Source organism: Dermacentor andersoni, chromosome 2 (genome assembly GCF_023375885.2).
Source record: "Dermacentor andersoni chromosome 2, qqDerAnde1_hic_scaffold, whole genome shotgun sequence".
NCBI lineage: Eukaryota > Metazoa > Arthropoda > Arachnida > Ixodida > Ixodidae > Dermacentor > Dermacentor andersoni.
Genome location: NC_092815.1, coordinates 134,654,367 through 134,675,815, shown reverse-complemented (window position 1 = coordinate 134,675,815; position 21,449 = coordinate 134,654,367). Strand labels below are relative to the sequence as shown.

General features: G+C 49.1%; 1 protein-coding gene across 1 annotated transcript in view; it reads left to right on the top strand.

Moving 5' to 3' along the window:
• The window catches only part of LOC126540686 (uncharacterized), an 82,565-nt gene that overhangs the window by 24,557 nt on the left and 36,559 nt on the right, over positions 1-21,449 (top strand). The window contains exons 10-16 of the mRNA XM_055076496.2: positions 3,575-3,702; positions 4,616-5,089; positions 13,313-13,423; positions 14,178-14,310; positions 17,803-17,969; positions 18,869-19,072; positions 20,919-21,017. Of these exons, the coding sequence (XP_054932471.1) occupies positions 3,575-3,702; positions 4,616-5,089; positions 13,313-13,423; positions 14,178-14,310; positions 17,803-17,969; positions 18,869-19,072; positions 20,919-21,017 (1,316 nt within the window). The remainder of the gene's footprint in view (positions 1-3,574; positions 3,703-4,615; positions 5,090-13,312; positions 13,424-14,177; positions 14,311-17,802; positions 17,970-18,868; positions 19,073-20,918; positions 21,018-21,449) is intronic.

Here is a 21,449-nt window from a genome sequence, read left to right as displayed (position 1 = left end):
ATGTTGTCTGGTCGAAGTCTGATCATGAGGCCAAACTCAGCTAGCCCAGACGTTAATCTGTAAAAGTTCACTTTCAGTCTTCTTGCTGAAATGTTTACCGACAGTAGAGATTGGTCGAGCGAATAGACTAAGCCCCATATTCAGAAACGCAACTTAACTTGAAGCCCACGATTGACTTGATACAAATGACGCCTGGTGTGAACGCGCTCAAGACGCTCATTGGGTTTCCTTTGGTGCGTTCACGACAGGCGTGATTCAAATCAAACGTGGGAGTCAAGATGCATTTCTGAATAGGGGGATAAAGGTGCTAAAACTTGTCGAAGCTGAAGGCGCAGCGTCGAATAACGCTTTATTCGTACATTATCATTTAGTAATTTAGAGAGGGTTTGCTTTTCTTATGATCTCTAATCATTTTTCATTGTTCACAAAGCAACAAATATATTTCTGTTTCTTACTCTTACTCTATAATTACTTTAAAATTTTCGCAACCGTAAGACTGAACGAGCAGGAATAAATTCGTTATCGCCCGTGCATAATAAGATTATACAGTTCCTAGTCCTTTCATCCGCTGCGTATGCTCGCCGACCCTGAGTGCAGGGCAGCTTCGGCGCCGCCGCCCGGCACTTCGTTCAGGACAGCCTGGCGGCCTCGGTCTTCCTGGAGGAGAACGTGATGGACGGCGCCGTGTTGCGGCCGCTGTACAACGTCTTCTCGCGCGTCGTCAAGAAGCGCGCCGACGCGAGCGCCGCCATCGCGGGCCAGCCGCTCGAGCTGACGCTCAGGCAGCTCTTCTTCGTCAACTGGGCGAGCACGCTGTGCGAGCCACCCGCGACCCACGCGGCCGACGCGTCGCGCAGGAGGCTCCGCTACAAGATCGGCGTGCCGGCCAGGATGCGCGTGAACGTGGCGCTCTCGCGATTCCTGCCGTTCGCGGAGGCCTTCAGCTGTCCGCCGGGTTCGAGGATGAACCCACTCAGGTCGTGCTCCTTCTGGTGACGACCAGTGGCCGTTCCAACGACGCCCCGCAGCCTCAGCACGGCACAGCTTGACTACGCAGGGGCACTCGATATTTTTTTTTTTCGCCCACTAATGCGACGGACGGCTTTCGTGTGGTGCCATCGGATCGTTTCGACGCGGCCGCTAAAGCAGCGGCCAGTGAGACTAACCGTGGGCGCTTGTGTCTCGCTTTGCGTGCGTCTGCAGCCTGACTGGAAGCTCGCTATGCCCAAATGCGGCAGGGTACTGTGACGCAACGTAGTGGTTTCCTTCGCTTTTTTACAATTTTTGGGAGCATCTAAATTTAGATATCGCGTTTTTCTTTACATTGTGATGTTTTCACTGTGGACGAGTATAAGCAGCGTACGTTCACCTGCAAAACCCATAAATATTGACGAGGAAATGGCTTCGACCGAACGCAAAGGTGGTATCCCTGATGTGCTGGGTCCTTGCTCTTCAGCAGGTCCTTAAGAAAATTTTCTTCGCGCACATTGCTCCCGAAAACAAAGAGGCAGAACTTCGCTCTCAGAAGAAAACTTTACCTCTGCTTCTCACTTTGTGGGTTCTGGCTGCTGCCGTATTTCCTATTAATAACGTAACTTGAGCCACTGAATACGTGCAACTGGGCACTGCTACCGGGTGTGTGCTCGAACAGGCAACTTGAGCCATGGGTGTGTGTACAGTCTTGGCCAATTCCCCAGAATGGGTATGTGTCACTAGGTAGGTGCCCGAACAATCAGAACAATAGGCAAGGAGTGAATCGAGCAACGGGCAGTCTGCTGCAGAGAAACGAAATCGGCAACAGAAGCAGTCGAGCGTTAGTTGAGCGAGGATCGTTAAGCTATAGTACCTAGCAATAAAAGAGAAGTTAATACATTACGCACTAAACAACAACAGAAAAGAAGCTCTCTCCAGGAAAATCTACACAATTTATGCATTTACATTATTCTTGGAACTGGCAGATGTGTTCTACCTGACTATTCGCAGTTTCTTTTGCAAAGCAGCGTTGTAGTATATTCCACCGCTTAATTTTTTACGCTGAGCAAACTATTTCTAAGCGAAATATTTTAATTTCTGGGAGCAGCTGACTCTTACCAACTGGCGAGCGAGGTATAGTAATTTTGCGCAATCTTACGATTGCCATTGGCTAAACCCTCCATGCTCTTGCCCTGTGCCTTAACAATAGACTTCTGAGAGCGAAGTTCTGCCTCTTTGTTTTTGTGAGCAATGTGCGCTGCTTGGTCGTTCTATAGTCAGACCACGAGTCCAGGATGTTGCACTTCACGGGATGTATTCGCCTAGATTTCGGTGAGTGGCTCCGGAGCAGTGACCCGCCTCTTAAATTGAAGCGTGACGAGTAACAGCCGTGCGTGTGAAACCTTGTCGAGCGGAGACTGGACGTGTCAATTTCTGTCTAGGCTGCGATGTGCACGCCGAAACATTTTATTGACAAATCTTTCGCAAAACTGCGTTTCTGGCCACGACTGCGAGTTCGTTACCCCAAAGTTTGGTTTGGTTTGCTTTGCCTACGGCGGATTCACTAGAGCGGATTAACCGAAAATCGGATGGAATATACATGGCAGTATTATCCTGTCCAGAGAGTAAAGCAAACATTTGCGGGAAAAGGTCAGAGGAAAAGGAAAATAACGTGATATACAAAGAATTTAACAAGAAATTGCCTTGAAACAAATATGATTTTTTCAATGGTTTATATAACAATACTATATAATTATAAATATAATTTTTTTTCAAACATTCCTACGACATGCCCAATAAAGATGCTCGCGCCTCCATTCTTCGAGGAGTGCTGAACTAAGATGTGTGCGAAAATTCTTAAACGAAACTTCGCGTGGCTATTAAATTTATGAGAAGCGTCACGTACATTCCAACATGTGCGTTGGACCTGCACAATTCTTATTCGCCTACTCATTAACCCGGATGGCGACAATTTTGCGTTTAATCTGCGATCCATCCATAGCACAGTGATTGCTTTACCGTGAGCAGCGACCTGCAGGAGGATTGCGTCACTTCAGGTGCTGGCTATGGTATTGGGTGGCTGAGCACGAGGTCGCGGGATCGAATCCCAGCCACAGCGGCCGCATTCAGATGGAGGCGAAGTGAGAAAACACCTGAGTACTTAGATTTAAGTGCACGTTAAAGAACCCCAGGTGGTCGAAATTTCCGGAGTAGCCCACTACGGCGTACCTCATAATCAGAAAGTGGTTTCGGCATGTAAAACCCCATAATTTATTTAACTCTAGGTGCGCATTGCGATGTGCAATGAGTTTGACGTAGAATCAAGGCAAAGTGCGAAACGCACTTTACTGCCGACGATGACTGACTACGCTGACTGAACTCCACATAAGGCTACGAGAGACGCCATACCGACGGACTTCGTATTAACTTTGACCGCCCGAAGTTACTCTTTCTTGTGTCGTCGAATCACTCATTGGGTAGTTTTGCCAAGGACATTTCGAACGCTTCGCGTAACCACTGCTTTCTACGAGCATCGCGAATACGTTACACTTTGAGATTCGCCGAGCCTTTATACGCGGGTCGCGTATGCATATGTGCGCAGGCCTGGAAGTGAACTCCGCCAACATCCGCAAATGGATCGACGAGCAGGATCTTCAGAAGCTCGAGGGCGCCGTGTTCGAAGGCTACGGTGAGAGGCTCGCCAAAGAACCCTCGGTCCGGCACGAGCAGGTGGGTCTTTCTCGATGTCTCCTTCCGCATGGCCCAGTAACGATACGAATACGTATACTTCCGGTTGCGCCTGATCGGTTAACCTTACGGTAAAGCGGCATCACTGTGACAGTCAGAGTAATTACGAATGCTACAGGGACAGCCGTCTCTGCTTTAACGCATATTCTTATCGTTGTTTTGAGACCACTGGCTTTGAAAACCGTCATGTGTGCAGTAAAGTAAGGGGCTGAGCACCTCAAAAATTGGCGCTGGGGTTTCCTTTCTTTAGAAAGTCCTGTGGGGAGGTCAGTATTTCCCCTCGACATACAGTGTCTGCGCCTGACTACCCACGTATAGCACGCATTCGAATGCATCCTGTGTGGCAGAGTGTGTGTACACTTGGCGTAGAACTCAGATTTCCAGGAGCACTGTCGTACAAAGCGTGTAGTGCCGTCTACGGCCTCGTCGCTGCATCGGGTGCAGCTGCCATTGTTCGGGTCGATGACAATATTGTCGTGTGCGGAGAGGTTGGACATGGCCAAAGAGTTTATTTTCCCCGGAGACCTCCAGTTGCATCTGCGTGAAGTCAACCAACGAACCCTTCTTGTAGCAACCAAAATCAAATTTTCCTTCCTCTTTATCTCTTCTGCCGGCCTCGACTGCGCGCTGCCCTACCATTGGACCTCACTCTGTAGCCGAAGTATGCCCCCCCTCCTCCTACTCTCAAACATAACATATTGTATTTGATCCCCAATTCGTGTTGCTCATTTCCTATTGTTTAAGGCTACGTAGCCTAAACTTAACAATTGTTCATTTAATCATGAAAATTTGTTTAACCATGTGTTTCCTTTTGTTATTTGCGTTGCGAAATAACCCTATAGAGTGGCTTCTGAAAATTTCGCGTTCACTTGTCTAGTAACCCATTTTATTTTTTTTCTCCTTTGTTTTTCTTGCAGCGGCGTTTTGGGTGCATTTATATAGAAGTTTTACATGTCCTCGCGCAATAATCATATCCATGCCACATCACCAGGATATACAAGGGGTCTTATTTACAGCACTCTTCTGGCTGTCAAGTGGAGCAGTATTATTTGGTGGATCAAGCGGCCACGGAGAACACCAATTCCAGGGATGTCCCGCTATGAACAAACCTCGATCACTGACCCCGCAGGTGGAGCAGTACCTGAGGAAGGACGTTCCGCGGCTGCTCGAGCGCATCCAGGCCATCCACCGCGCGGTATCCGACGACGACGTCCGCGCCCTGGAGAGCCAGCTGCAGAGCCCCGACTACGCGTTGGCCAGGGACCACCTAGGCATGACGCCGCTGCACCGCGCCGTCGTCCTCGGAAGGCACGACGTGGCGCGGCTACTCGTCGACCGCTTTCCCGAGACCATCAACGCCAGGGATCGGGTGAGTGCTCGATCCCCCGACGCGGTACGTCGGTCTTAATAAGACTATCATCCTTAGGATACTTCGCGCACTTTCCGGGGTCGGTCGGTCGGTCGGTCGGGTCGGGTCGGGTCGGTCGGTCGGTCGGTCGGTCGGTCGGTCGGTCGGTCGGTCGGTCGGTCGGGTCGGGTCGGGTCGGGTCGGGTCGGGTCGGGTCGGGTCGGGTCGGGTCGGGTCTGTCTGTCTGTCTGTCTGTCTGTCTGTCTGTCTGTCTGTCTGTCTGTCTGTCTGTCTGTCTGTCTGTCCGTCCGTCCGTCCGTCCGTCCGACAATATGTATCATTGGGTAGTCCATCGTGCAATGGTTAGCGTATCGGGTTGCTGTGCTGAGGGAACAGTGTTTGAAACCAACCGTCTGTGCAACTTGGGTAACTGGATATGTACTAGTAAGTGTGTGCCGCTATTCAGTGAACATCTTTGACGTTCACATTGGTAACTAGGCGTGTGCCACAGGATGTGTTCCGCTCTACAATGACAAAAGTCATCTTTTAAATTGCTCCGATGCTCGGTGAAGTCAAACCAGCGCCACGCGCGGCCCTTGAGGCGACGCCGCTTGATGGCGCAGCGTGGACAGTAAGAGGTGCGAGAGAGGAGGCCAGCTACCGTACATGTTTCGGCGTTACCAATACTGTGTATGTCTGCACTGCCTCAATACTAATACCATTGACGTCGACGTTCGTCGTAAGATGGGTTCTGCTGGATTCTTTTACTGGGAACGCATATCTTGCAAATATGGCGTCACTAAAGTGATTGCAGAAGGGATATGCTGTAAGAGTCCATATAGCAGACTGTCCGTTTCGGCCGCTGCTGATGTGCTGATTGGATGGAGCTCTGCAAGCGTGGAGGAGACGAGCGGCCCCAGTCAGTCAGCGGCGGTCGAAACGGACAGTCAACTATGTAGACTCTTGCATAATACGCCCCCCCCCCCCCTCCCCAGATCACCTACTCTGTTGCTTTATGTGGCGGGTGACAGTGAGCAAACGGTAAATACAAGTGTTTGATAAATCTATTCTGAAGTGCTCCAGCCGACTCCTTTGTTGGGTTCAGAATAATGTCAACAATGATGAATGTGTGAATTTAATACGGCGTACTTCATTTAGGGCGAATGAACACGTATAGGTCGACCAGAACCATGACATAGGTCGTTCTATAGACGCAGCTTTGTACAGTGCGTGTTCGAGAACGAGCAAGCTCGGTAACGTCGAATGCCAGCAGCTCGAGCCCGAGGCACACCCTTTTTCGAAAGCCGATCGGCGATGGCTCCGTTGCCACGAACTCTGCAAGGAAATAACTAAGAATAAGATGAAATGCTGAAAAAAAAATGTCATTGGTCAAATATATGCCCGCAAACTACGAGAGAGTGAGAGCTACAGGCATGGTCTTTGATAGACCATTTGAATGTCTGTGTTTAAAATCGGTTCTAATATAAATTACGCAACCGCACATTTAAATCCACTCGGTAGAACCTACATAGTATGCCCAGTGGCGCATACTTGCACAATGAGCCAGTCGTATGCTACAAAACTGTTGCAGAGGGAGGCGTCGCGCACGAGGGCGAGTAATACACGAGCTATAGCGCGCCAAAATCAAAGCACAGGATCAGCGTACATAACCGGTATTTCTCACACTATAATAATTTACATAGTAAACAGGACTTGCTGTTTCCTAAGGTCCGGCAAGTATGAAGATCAGAAGCGAAATGTCTTAAGTTTTCTAATGGCACAGCCAACTGTATGGCCATCTATCTGTGCATGTTTGGCGAAATAGGACCGTTTAGTATTATTAAACTATGCGCACGAAAATTTGTTGTAGGCAGGGAAGTCCATGTCGTTACCGACTCGCAACAGGCCTGCCGTAACTTTACCAACGGACGAACACCGCTGCTGGCGGCTCAGATTCTAGGCCCGAGGCTGCAAGAATACCATCAAATCACGTGGACGCCGGGCCACGCGGGTCTGGAGGGGAACGAGAGGGCGAACGCCCTAGCTCGAGCGCTAATCAACCGAGCGGGGCAAGACGAATCGTCTCATCAATCCCCACCATTTACCTTCATGCTCCTGCCGTCCAATTACTGCGACCGACTCGAGATCCAGCGACTCAACCGCCGGATTTATCCTCCGCCTCACAGAAAGCTCAGCATTGAAGATGCCGTAGCTCTCCGACTTATTCAGACAAACACATTTCCTAACCTACACAAATACAGTAAAATGTTCCCACATACATATCGCGGCATCTGCCCCTGGTGCGGCGACACACGCCCTACACTCTACCACATCTCGTGGGGGTTGTTGTGCCATTACCACCAGCCCGGATTCCGAATCTGCAAGATGCAAAAGTATCCTTCGAGCGCCCAAATTCTCCCTTGAAAAGTCAAGATGCTGAGCCGTCAGGCAGCGGTGTCCTGCGGGAGAAGCATCGGCGAGCAACTTGTTCGGACGTGTCGCCAAGTGCCAGACAGCCCGGCGCCGTAGACATCCACTAGGTGACCTCCGGCCCTTGCCTGGAGGTCACCGCGCCCGCCACAATTGAACCAGGTGGCCAGCGCGGTCGCTGGTTGGACCTCTCGGACGACCGTCGAGTGCTCGCTTTGTATTGGGCCGTTTGGGTGACAATGGTTTTGGGGGCTTATAAGCGGAGGCGCGCCGCCTGAAAAACCGGATCCGCCGACCCACCGGGAGCCAGTGCCGCTCTCGACTGGAGCGAGATGTGTCACGCGTTTTCGCCGGACGTTGCCGTGCGGGAACAGTCGCGTTTGCTGTGAGCTCTCGGCCCCAGTGCCGATCCCTTCATGTCCTGTATAATGACCTGTATATAGTGTATAAAGTCCCTTTTGTTATTCTCATCGACGCCTGGCTCGGAGTCTTCGCTACCAACGCTCTGTCACGAAACGGGTGACGAGCGCTACGGGACCACAAAGTCGTAATAGTGGTGCAGCGGTGCAAAGTCGTAACAGTGGATGGCAGCTACGGGATTGACCGGCATCAGCTACCTCGGCGCAGTGAGTGCCTGAAGTTTACCTCAAACACCAGACTTTCTCTGACACAGGTTATAGTAGCTCAGGGAAGGATTTGGTGTTGCATTGTGTTAACCTTGTGTGTTTCAAGCCTAGTTAGAGTGTTTTGAAAACCAGGGGATGCTGAGGGGGTAAACAGGGCAGTGTGTGAAATACTTGCATATGTCTTACTAGTAGCATTATAGTAGCGTACGGCAGGTATATTCAAAAAGGGCAAACAGCAGGAGGACAGTGTGAACGATGGAGAAGTACAAGGTCAAGGAACTTCTCCAAATTTGTGAGGAGTTGGGCATTGAGTTGGGCTCAACTAAAAGAAAGAATGCGATCCTTGAGGTCATGAGGACTGGGGACGTAACGGCTGAGGAAGCCGCAGAGGCCTGGGCGGATATCAATGAACGTCGGGAAAGGGAGGAAAGGAAAGAAAAGGAACGTCGCGAAGAGGAAAAGAGGGAGAAGGAACGTTGCGAGGAGGAAAGGAAAGAAAAGGAACGTCGCGAGGAGGAAAAGAAGGCTAGTCGCGATATGGACACGACGTGCTAGCCGCGATATGGACACGACGCCGCAGTTAGGCGACGCAGGCTCCATACTCGCTCCGGTTTTGCTGGCAGGAGCTAGCTGCAGTTGAAAGAGAAACTCTGATTCGCGAGCAAAAGGAAGACTGTTCAATAGCCGATCTGATGAAGAGCGTCAAACTGGGAGTGAAAAAAAAGAGGGTTTCATTTTACGAGGAATCTGGCTTATTGTACCGCCGCTACACGAATAAGCAGGGTCGCAAATATGAACAGCTTCTGATTCCTCGGAAATATCGCCGACAGTTACTGGAACTCGCGCACGAAAACGCGTGGGCAGGGCATCTTGGCTTGAAAAAGACCAAGGCTAGAATGGCTCAGGAGTTTTATTGGCCGTATTGTTGGAAGGATGTCGAACAATTCGTGCGCTCTTGCGACACCTGCCAGAGAATCGGCAAATCCACTGACAAGTGGAAGGCACCGATGGCGTTGGTGCCAGTCATATCCGAACCTTTTCGGCGACTAGTAATCGATATTGTAGGCCCTCTGCCAGAATCAACGAACGGTTGTAGATATGTTCTGACCACCCTGTGTGTCGCGACCAAGTTCCCCGAGGCAGTACCTCTTAAGGAGCTAAATTCCTCCCAGGTCGTGGACGCTCTGCTCTCAATATTCGCACGCGTCGGGTTCCCTTGCGAGATTCAGTGCGACAATGGCAGCGTCTTCACCAGCTGCCTAACTTCTACTTTTTTGGAAAGATGCGGCATTAAGGTAGTGCACAGTTCCATCCATCACCCGCAATCTAACCCAGTAGAGCGTATGCACTCGGTGCTGAAGCGAATATTGAGAGCCCTGTGCTTTGAGCGCCACTGTGACTGGGAGGCCTGCATTCCCGCCGCTATGTTCGCCTTGAGATCGGCTCCCCATGAGAGCACCGGCTTTAGCCCCGCGGAGCTTGTATATGGCCGGAGCCTAAGAACTCCGTTGCGCATGCTGCGAGAGTCTTGGGAAGGCAGTGACGACGACCCAAATGTAGTCTCGTACGTCCTCGACCTCCTCCAGAGGCTCGGGAAAACCAAAGATATTGTAGAGAGCCACATGAAGGCGGCGAAAACCTTGTCAAAGGAATACTACGACAAGTCAGCAAAAAAACGCACCTTCGAAGAAGGTAGCCAAGTGATGTTGCTGCGACCGTCGAAAAAAAACAAGCTCGAGGTTCATTGGGAGGGGCCCGCAAAGGTTGTAACTAAGCTTTCCGATACCAACTACGAAGTTAAATTAGGGAAACGGCCCAACAAAATTTACCACAGTAACTTGATGAAACCCTACATTCAGCGTCGCGCGATTATAAGCATGACGATAAATGCTGACGATGAGGAAGGGGCCGAAATCCTGACGACGGCTGATATGAAGGTATGTGGTTTAGAGCTAATGGTGGAACAGCTGACGTTGGAAGCGCGCCTAAGTGCCGCCCAAAAGGAGGATTTAAAGGGAATCGTTTCAGAGTTTAGGGAGGTTTTTTCGAACCGTCCCGGAAGAACAACGGTCCTAGAGCATGACATCGAGTTAACCTCTGATCAACCGATCCGCAGTAAACCGTACCGTTGTTCGCCCGTGCAGAAAAAAATCATGGCTGAGGAGATTCAGCGCATGCGTGACTTGGGGGTTATAGTACCAAGTGAGAGCGACTACACGTCGCCCTTGATATTAGTCCAGGCTCCAGGAAAAGATCCGAGGCCATGTGTCGATTATCGGCGTCTGAACGCGATAACCCGAGATCAGACATATCCGATACCGAACTTGGAAGAAAGGGTAGAGACAGTGTCGAAGGCAAATTATATATCTACCCTGGATCTCGTGCGAGGCTATTGGCAAGTACCCCTTACGGAACGAGCTAGCCGCTATGCCGCCTTCGTTTCCCCGCTTGGAACATTCCGGCCACTCATGTTGAGCTTCGGCCTCAAAAACGCGCAGTATTGTTTCTCTAGCCTGATGGACAGAGTGCTTCATGGTTTAGGCAAGTTCGCATTGCCGTACCTCGATGATGTTGCCATATTTTCGGACACTTGGGAATCACATCTGGAGCACTTGCGAGTCGTGTTGAGCCGGTTGAAAGAGACAGGTCTTACTGTGAAACCAGCTAAATGTCACCTAGGTTGCGGTGAAGTGACTTATTTGGGCCATGTGGTGGGGCGCGGCCGGCGTAGACCGTCCGACATCAAGGTAGCTGCTATTTTGAACTATCCCCGGCCAACCACGAAGACGGATATACGGGCCTTTCTAGGTTTAGCTGGATATTACCAACACTATGTGAGGGACTACTCTGACCTTGCCAGCCCGCTAACCGACGCACTTCGGAAGTCGGAGCCCGTTAAGGTGACGTGGGACTCAAAGAAAGAAAATGCGTTCCAAGTGCTGAAGCGAGCATTAAGCCATAAGCCGGTTCTGACGGCGCCAGACTTTTCCAAAGGTTTCATCATTCAATGCGACGCGAGTGATCGCGGCATGGGAGCGGTACTATGCCAAGAAGATGCTAGTGGTCATGAACGACCAATTTTGTATTTAAGTCGCAAATTAAGTTGTAGAGAAGAGGCATACAGTACCTCTGAGAAAGAGTGCGCCTGCGTTGTGTGGGCCGTTCAGAAGCTGGCTTGTTATGTCTCCGGTTCTAAGTTTGTTGTGGAAACAGACCATTGCCCTCTAACTTGGTTAAGTAGCATGTCCTCTAAAAGCGGCCGTTTGCTGAGATGGAGCATGACCCTCCAGCAGCACAGCCTCGTTGTCCGTTATAAGAAGGGAAGGTTGAACGCGAACGCTGATGCTCTAAGTCGTGCATTCTAGGCCTCGCTTCTTTCAGTGGTCTACTCGTTCCTACTCGTTACTTACCTTCTCTTGCTTCGACGACCTGTCCTGTTCACAGGGAGATCGGGGGAAAATTGAATGACCTCATTTGCTTCCTCAGTAGTATGTTTTCGGTCCAAGTGATTTCGAGGGGACCATTCTATTTGTCATTATTATTGTTGATTATTAATTATTTCTGATATTTTGGTGTGTTGTTAAGTTGAAAACTGGTTGTTTGAGCCTTGTGTACTAGATCGTACACCTGCCTCTTGTTGCAGCGGGAGCAAAAAGGGGGATAGCAATTCAGTTAGGTTGATTTGGATTATAGCCTTGTCTGGTGTTTGACGGGAGACAGAGGGCACTTGTTCGTGTTGGGTGTTGCCTTTTGCCGGTCGCTTTTGCAAGCTGCAGAACGACCAACCGGGACCAGTGGCGAGAAGCAAGGGCTTAGGAACGACCCGAGCGGAGCTGGTCGAGGTGCCTTGGCGACAACGCGGTGAGCAGAGCTCCTGTCCTGGCAAGTCGGACCTGGGCACGTGAAGTTACCTGGCGTCCCGACACTGGACGTGAACTTGGACGAGCCTGACGAACGTGCGTGCCTGGCATCCGAGCCACGTGGAGGCAGCTCGTCTTCCCGGCGCCTTATCTGAGGGCGGGGATGCTGTTGTGCCATTACCACCAGCCCGGATTCCGAATCTGCAAGATGCAAAAGTATCCTTCGAGCGCCCAAATTCTCCCTTGAAAAGTCAAGATGCTGAGCCGTCAGGCAGCGGTGTCCTGCGGGAGAAGCATCGGCGAGCAACTTGTTCGGACGTGTCGCCAAGTGCCAGACAGCCCGGCGCCGTAGACATCCACTAGGTGACCTCCGGCCCTTGCCTGGAGGTCACCGCGCCCGCCACAATTGAACCAGGTGGCCAGCGCGGTCGCTGGTTGGACCTCTCGGACGACCGTCGAGTGCTCGCTTTGTATTGGGCCGTTTGGGTGACAATGGTTTTGGGGGCTTATAAGCGGAGGCGCGCCGCCTGAAAAACCGGATCCGCCGACCCACCGGGAGCCAGTGCCGCTCTCGACTGGAGCGAGATGTGTCACGCGTTTTCGCCGGACGTTGCCGTGCGGGAACAGTCGCGTTTGCTGTGAGCTCTCGGCCCCAGTGCCGATCCCTTCATGTCCTGTATAATGACCTGTATATAGTGTATAAAGTCCCTTTTGTTATTCTCATCGACGCCTGGCTCGGAGTCTTCGCTACCAACGCTCTGTCACGAAACGGGTGACGAGCGCTACGGGACCACAAAGTCGTAATAGTGGTGCAGCAGTGCAAAGTCGTAACAGGGTGCGGGAGCAAACCTCAACACTTAAAGACGCCTAGCACGTCATTTGAGCGGTGGGAGGTACAGCTGACCGGCGATACCCTGGCGGGACAAGAAGCTCTCGTCCAGCAAGTACGTCGAGCAGCCATGGCCAGTGGAGTCCTGGAATGAGGACACCACCCACTCGACCTCATAGCAACCACCTCGATGGTTCGAATAAATGTTTTTTCTCTCTCTCTTGAGACAGAAATACTCCTAAATGTGAGTAGTGGCATTATTTTTCTTGACGGGACACATTTATACTTTTGTTCAGGTTGTAATAAATGCACTACGCTGTCCTTAATGCCTCTTTGCGCTTGTGCGATTGATGCGCCGTTAACTTCAATAAGATGAGCGAACTACAAACCAAAATTACTAGGGATAAGTTTAAGGATTAACGAGCACACCAAGATTTTGTGTCACAAGAGAACGAAAAGAACCTGCTTATATGGCTCTACCCATTCTTCATCGTTCCAGGAAGGACGTACGGCTCTGCATTACGCGGCGGCCGCTTCCCGGAGAAGCGGTCGCGCGGACATGTACCGACTACTGTTGCAGAATGGCTCAGACCCAAGGATCAGGGACAACGTGAGTCGTTGTTTCTATTTCCAGGCTGAATCGACCGAGTTCTGCGACTCCGTCGAACATTTACGACACACATGGCACGTGTCACAGTATGTAGGAGCGACCGCGCGTAAGTATACCACAATGCGTCGGCGTTATCAGTGTTTATAATATCAATTTACGGCTGATTGATGAGGCTTAACATATAGGCTTTGAGAGGTGCCGTAGGGGAAGGTTCCGGGTTAAATTTGACCGCTTGGCATTCTTTAACGGGCGCTCAAAGCGCGGCACACGAACCTTTTTGTAATCGAATCCACGACCTCGTGCTCTGAAGCAGAACGCTATACCTACCGAGTCAACGCAGAGTATATGTTTGAGTCTAAGTAAGACCAATCTGCGGGAAAACTATGTGCATTCTTCGTTGTTAAAGAGCGAAAAAACAGAGCGAGCGGCGCGGTCAAATCTGCTAGTGTACGACAAGGCAGCTCCCTCTTTACATAGCGGTGACGTCACGGCATCACGCTTACACATAATTGGATTGGAGGAGGCACCAATCCAGCCCGCAAGGAACCGATTCCTTGCGGGCTATTTACTTGCGCCCACCCTCTTAGTCCCAAAGCTCTGCCACCTACACAAACACAACGAATGAATTTTGAACGAGATTAACCAGCTGTTTACGAATATTTCAAGTTCATGTGAATCCATGCGGATGCGTGTGGTTGTGCTTCAAGCAGTTCCCTACGCTTTCCGAGATGCAGCTGTTGATTTCTGCTTGCAGAGGGGCAAGTCGTCAGAATACTACAAAACGCACCACCTACAACTGGCTCCCGAGATCGCCCAGATGAGCAGCAGTGCGAGAGACAAAGCCAGGAGTCGCTCGGAGCCTCCGGGGTCAAGGCCACGGAGGAACTGTAAGTGCATGTGCGCTTCGGCTTTGCATACTCTTAGCAGTGAGCGAGCATGCAACCCAGTTTCCCGCGAATTATCGAAGTGATATGAATCTCTATACGGGTATGCTGATCAAGGACAGAGGTGGAGTCATCACCGTGACCATCACAGATCGACGGCATGGTGCCAGAACGTACAGCTGTGTCGGTGATCAACATAAGCCCGGACGTACCCTCGATCGCTAAACTTTTCGGAGCACAGAGCCGGCGAAAGAACTACATTTTGTCGATAACAGCACGTCCTTCGTCGAAGTGAAAAAGATTTGCGTGCATACTTCCCTGTGCGATCATCACACTGCACCACTGACTTCCAGCTTCAGCAGCGAAGAAGCGGTAAATTTGTCTTTTTCTCGAATCGCGTATTCAGAGAATTTCGCGGTCGGCTGTACGTCACGTGAGATGGTTTTACTCTCGGATGAGAATGTCAGCAACTTTTGGTTTTTGTTTCCAGTAGTACCGCAGAGAAACACAAACAAAATACTCACAACTGGGTCTGTCCCGGTATATATATATATATATATATATATATATATATATATATATATATATATATATATATATATATATATATATATATATATATATATATATATATATATGGACATACTAAGGGGAGGTCCCAACTATTATTAGATTTCAGCCAAATTTTACTATCAGGTGGAAAATGTCTCTGTAGGAAGGAATCAATCTTCGTTTTGCGAAACATAGCACGAATTTATTGAAAAACATCTTATTTCACTAAAGATGAAAAAGAGAGTTTTAAAGACTTGCAGATTGTACAGATCCGAAGGTCTATCACTCTAAAATTAACGAATTGTACCTAGACAAATGTTTTTACGTCAATCTACAACACTAGTACCATGGGCCCAGGGGACGTTAAATTTATATCGCTCACAGTATGTTCTTGAAGAATGGCCAAACTTTGGTGTTTTAGCAACTTCCTCTGACTGACTTCGAAATGAGAGGTGTTTTTGAGCCATTTTAGCTAGGGCGATGAAACTAAAGAACATTTCTGACAAACTTTCAAAAGGTTTTTCGCAAACTCAAAAAAGACGTGTGCAACTACACCACGCATTTATTTCGTTATAAAATCCCAAAAATGCCAAAATTGCAAACAGCGAAAATGTAAATATTTTGGAGACGTTTTAAAAAATAATCATCGAAGATATTTATGAAAATGCTATAGAATACCAACCCGGGGCTGGTAAATCTAGCATTGCAAGAACATGTTGCATAAATTTATATATAAGTGGAAAATTTGTGCCTATTTTAACACGCATGTATGGTCATCCCAACGATGTGCCTCGTTCTCATAATAAAATAACAAATCACACCCACATTTAATGCTGAACTCGTTCTTTTCGTTGTAGCAATGAAGTGTGACTCAGCTTGTGTCCCCTTAGCTTCTTTTTAGCCATGAAATGTTTTCGCGGCTTCTGCATCCGTATTCCGTACGTTGAGGTTGCAAGCACGCGAGAGTGCGCACAGCAAGTTTTTAAAGTCTAGTCGGGGAAACTATTTCTGGCATTGATTCCTAATTGCATCTGCTATCCGAAATGCTCCCCGTGTACGTGAACGATGCACGAAGCTTGTGGGAAAGCGCGATGAGGCCACTGCAGTGGATGCGCCAGCTGGGTATGTTCTGATGAGGAAAGTCGCAAAACGGGTTCCGAATATTTTTCACTTTCACGTAAGTTTTTTTTTTTTTTTTTTTACATTAGGCATAGACGTCCTTCCACACGGCGGAACTGCGAGTGCTTTTCCAACTCAACTGTGCAGAAATCAAAGTCTGAAAATTTCTTTCAAAAACATATTGTGGGCGACATAAAGTTAGCTTCCCCCTGGGCAAATATAGTACTAATGCTGTAGATTTATCGAAAACTTCTTGGCGGTATGCAATGCGTTAATTTTAGAGTGACAGCTCTTCGAATTTGTAAAATATGCAAGTCCTTAAGACGCTCTTTTCCACCTTTAGGGAAATAAGAATTTTTTTTCAGGAAATTGGTGCTAGGTTTCACAAAACGAAGGTTGATTCCTTCATACAAAGAGATTTTTCCACCATATATGAAAATTTCGCTGAGAACTACAGATAGTCATGATCCCCCTTAGTCTGTCCATTGTGTTTTGCCTAAGTCAAAGTTGAAAATGAGTTCTCATTTTCATTCATCGTGACCTTTGCCAAAGTCCTAGCTGAAAATGAGTTCTGATTTAGAGCAACGACTTTGGTAATGAACACAATGAATTTTTGCCGAAAGCAGGTTGCATGAAGCTGAAGTAAAACGGAAACTGATGGACGATCCAGAATCTGCTGTCGTATTAATAAGGAACATTGACGCCAGTATGCCAAAGCCAGCTGCTTCGGGGGTTGTCGTGTAGATGACAACACACCGGTGCCTCACTGCCAAAATAAGTCTATAGTGTTACTAAACCTGTTTTCTAAACGTGAGAACGTCCGGCCGCTGCTGTAGACTGCCTTGCAAAAAAATATGTTAATGCTCAGCTTTGAAACGGCATTGTCCTGTGTCCTTGCCTTGAGATTTGGCGCGGCCTTGTGTCCCAGCGTCTTTGCAAAAGCCTGGTATACTTTCTTCATCTATGAACCGAGGTTAACATGCGTTTTCCTCAGTCTTAGCTTTATGTTTCCGAATGCTAGATAAGCTCCCCCACAAGGCGACTTGGTACACTGGTCAAAGTAGTTTCCAAGGTGAGGTGGTTTCCCTGCAGATGCGGGATGTAACATCGTTCGAAAATGTTTAAACGCTACTACCCTAGTCAATGCAGAGCGTTCCACTTCCTCTATAGCAGAACGATGGCCACTCGCTTTCGCAGGCAGCGAGATCGAAGCTTAAATTGAAGCTCACAGTATGGCAGCACCGGCGAGCGCGACGGAAATGCACGGGGGTTGGTATATACCAAAGGGGAGCGATAGCGGTGCTCTTCTTCCATTACAACACTGGACCTCATTCCCAAAGCATAGAAAGGCCGCTCTGCGAGTGACATTATCTGCAGTAAACCCTCGTTGTTACGAAGTAGCTTTGGTCGTGATGTATCGATTTAATCAACATTGCTTGTACGGTCCCGACGGAAAGTGCATATATATATATATATATATATATATATATATATATATATATATATATATATATTTGAACTACACTGGCGGGAACCCTCTAAACACGAGACGGCCGACACCCACAGATTCACATGGAAAATACTGACGCTGCTTTGCTTATGGTGCATTTTACTGCACGCGTGTACGGTGTTCTAGGTTTTGTAAGCCCCATTCAACCACGCTTGACTTTCTGGGCATCTGTAGTGGTACCTATAATTAGCTATACGCCGCTACGCCGCTCTACATGTTATATGCAGCCAATTGTCGGGCCGCTCGCGACAGCGGTGACGTCCGTCACCCGACGTCGATCTCGATTCGGTGACAGGCTCGCTCTCTCTCCGCAGCTCACGCGTCCACGGCACTGCACGAGAAGCTGACGGCGGCGCTGCAGAAGGGCGATCCCGCTGAGGTCCGCGAGCTCGTGCTGGAAGGCCACGGCAGGCATCTTCTGGGCCGCACGAGCTGGAACGAGGAGGTCCGCCACCTGCTCAAGAGCTTGCCCCAGTTCCTGGTGAGTGCTCTTGTCCACCGTCGCTTCCCCACCGAGTGCATGGCCCGTCGTCATTCATGTACCTGTTAAAAGAAGTTTAAAAAAAAAAGTTTTACCGGACCTGAATAAAGTTAACCATACCATACCGTAGCTCTGAAAAAAATGAAGCAACAACTCGCGCAAAGTGTCACTAAAGGATAGTCCGAATTCTTCTTGAGCTCCTGTGTGCATGCTCCCGCAGCTGTCAGCGATCATTTCCAAGCGCGTAAAATGCATTACCTAGGGGTGCCGCGTCCAAACGGCCTAAAATAGTCTGTATACCGGCGTATGCATTGAAGAACTTATCCGGCCCAAATTGAACGCGTTCCAGCCTTGCCGCATCCGTGCACAGATCACTTTCGAGCGACGCCATCGCTGTCCACGAGTCAACGATAATTAAAGAGATAAAAAGAGCGTTTGCAATAGCATTGGTCATTTCAAAATCGGTTAGACCATATTATTTCTTCTACGGTTGCGGATGAAGCGTACACTTATTGAAACACAGGTGAGCAAATATTAAGGAAAGCAAATAAAGAAACTGCTTTCGAAATAAGCCAGAATTGTTTATAACGGATCGGGTGATTTGCACCGAAAACAATTAACGGCGGCACTCACATTGCCACGCATCGTTGTGTCACTTTTTTGACAGCGTTACTTTTCACTGTGTTGCCGCTGTTACTCGCCGACCCTACGCCGCGTAAGACATGCGTCGTCATCGTACTGTCAAATGTGAAAAGTGACTGCGTGATTGGAGAGTTTTAGGTTAGGGGACGCAAGCCGCTTGCATCCCCCAATCTAAAACTCTCTATTGACTCCCGTGCATGCGAGCCGATCACGAGTCGGCTGCGCCTGACTTTCTGCCGCCGCCCTCCGTTCTCCAGCACCAAGTGAGGGCTACCCACGAGGCCATCGGCAGTGGCGACCTGGCAAAGCTCAAGGACCTGGCTGCCTCGGATGCGCAGCTTCTGCGGGCGCGCAGTGACCTGGGCTGCCACCCAATGCACGCCGCAATCGAGGCCCGAAACCTGGAGGCGGCGAGGCTCATACTGGATGCCTTCCCGGCCGCCATAAAGCTCAAGGCACCGGTGAGCGGACAAGTATTTAGCCACTCTTCTCGCACCGTGCGTTTTAAGAGGACAAACATTTTAGAGCGCAGCTCTTATTAGGCGGCCGTTCCTGTGGCGAGCATCGGCGTGCCTCGGCGTAACCGAGAGAACGAGCACAGCGAAAGATGCGAGCCAAAGCAGCGCGCAGCGAGAGATGAAAAAAGTGGCGAGAGCGTAGAGGCGCGAGGAGGAAAGCGAAACTATACCGAGACTACACCGAGACCAAGCGACACGGTTTTATCTGCATTGAGAAAATCGGCCGAAAACGCGTTAAGGCAAATCAATTTTGCGGAAGCTTACAAAGTGGAGGACGGTTCATGAAAGCGAAAAATTGTCATCCACCCGACTGCAGCGCGAGGCTACAAAGAAAACCCCATACGGGTTTGTCAGAATGCTCAGAGCATTGGAGAAATACGTGCCCTGTATTTCGTATGGGGGGGGGGGGGGGGGGGGCTGAATGGGAGGGGGGCGTTGAACCCAGAACGAACGCCTTTCCGGCGCGGTCGCTGTGTAATACTACGTGATAAACTATTAAGAAAACATTATCAAAATTGTCTGACAGCTGAATTCGAACGCAGGACCTCTAGGACATAACCCAGTATTGAAAGAATTACGCCACAGACGCATGCAACGAGAAACGCCATATAACACCCTTATGAATTTCATGCGGGCAAGCCAGCCCTGTTGAGACACTTGCCGCGTTTCAATTTGGCCACCTCGACAGGTTGGGTCGCTGTACTTAGTAACGATATTGTGCGTGTCTGCAGAGTGTTCTGTACTGAGGAAAGTACATATCGCTTTGAAACTTGGGACAATGAAGACAGATAAAGAGTAATAAAAAAAGCCATAAGAATGTCTGAATCCACAAGTACGAAGTCAATCATCAATCAAATCCATGTACTTACCATCATTCTCATGGTGGCTGAACGATCGCACCGCCAGAGTTCTCTCTAGTAATTATGGTACGAAACTCTGTGGGCGAAACAGCCGATGTATCCAGTGATGCAAGTCAGGAGCGAGTAATACTGCTTGCTCTGAGGTGCTGCAGACGCGCTTGCTGAAACCCTGCGCTCGACCTCAGCCAGTGTAACAACGAAAAGCGCACAAAATGCACACAATGCATTACTGGAGATGGCACAAGACGGACACGCGGAACCACACGCGGCACTGTACCTATGTGGCTAGAGTCACGGTCGGTGTTAGCGCTGGAGCCCCTCTTTCGTACTAAACTAAAAGCTCCAGTTTCCCCAGTTCTTCGCGGTCAGAAAATTATCTTATGGTTTGGTGCGAGCGATATGTCGACGCTTATTTTCTACGCCGGCATCGCGAGAGGTAGAGTGCACGAGAACCAAATTCTATAGTGCACTATCAAACACTTAAATTTTCATGAAATGTACCACGCTCGCGTTGTGCTCCCGCATTTAGGCAAACGTTTCTTCATTTTCTCCTTCCTTCCTTCTTCCTCCTGTTCTACTTTCCTTTCTTCCTTCTTCCTTCTTTTCCTTCTATATTTCTTTCTTCGCTTTCGTAAACTGAAAGCGAAAGCCAGGACAGGTTGGTACGCTATGGTTGTGTCTTTAACGTAGTCGTACGCACCAACCCTGTGAGTAACAAGTGTTACGCTATACGTGTGCTAAATTGGCCCGAGTAAAGTTACGTCTGTGAACGACAGCACACGCGAAAAGCAGGTCCGGCCGTTACCCACTGGACACTTCGTTTGCAAGTTTCCGTTATGAAACTCAGAATTATTTTTGTATGTCTTGTTTGTTTGCTCGTATTTTCAGTTACACGCAATGGCTAACGCCCTTTTTTGGTCTTTTCTCAGCATGGCCGGAACCCATTGCATTTAGCGGCACTTCGAAGGGATCACGAAATGTTCAAGTTCCTGGTGGATAGTGGAGCCGACCCCAAGGCATTGGACCAGGTGAAGAATTACAATAATGGCGCACTTTTCTGACTCTCCCAATGGTTGAATAGTTAATACGTCACGGCGAAGAGACTTGCAGTGTTTCATATTTAGTCATTTCATTCTTCCAAATTTCACTGAATATTTAAGCCTGCCGCGCATGACTGTATACATATCGTTCTGTCAAACCTAACGACCAAATTTTAACACTGACCTGATTCATTACGCTCAAAAGTTAACAGCGGCATATGTAACTCTCGTGAACGTGATGACGATGACCATCATCATTGTGATAGGGAAGAAGTACCCTAATGAGTGCAGGTCTTCAAATATAGCCTATACCTAGAAGCGCAAAAGCCAGTATGTAAATAAAAAAACGATACATGTGCTCTCATAAGATTTCTCTCTATTCATGCCAGATAAACATAAGCAACAATTCGTGTACGCGCC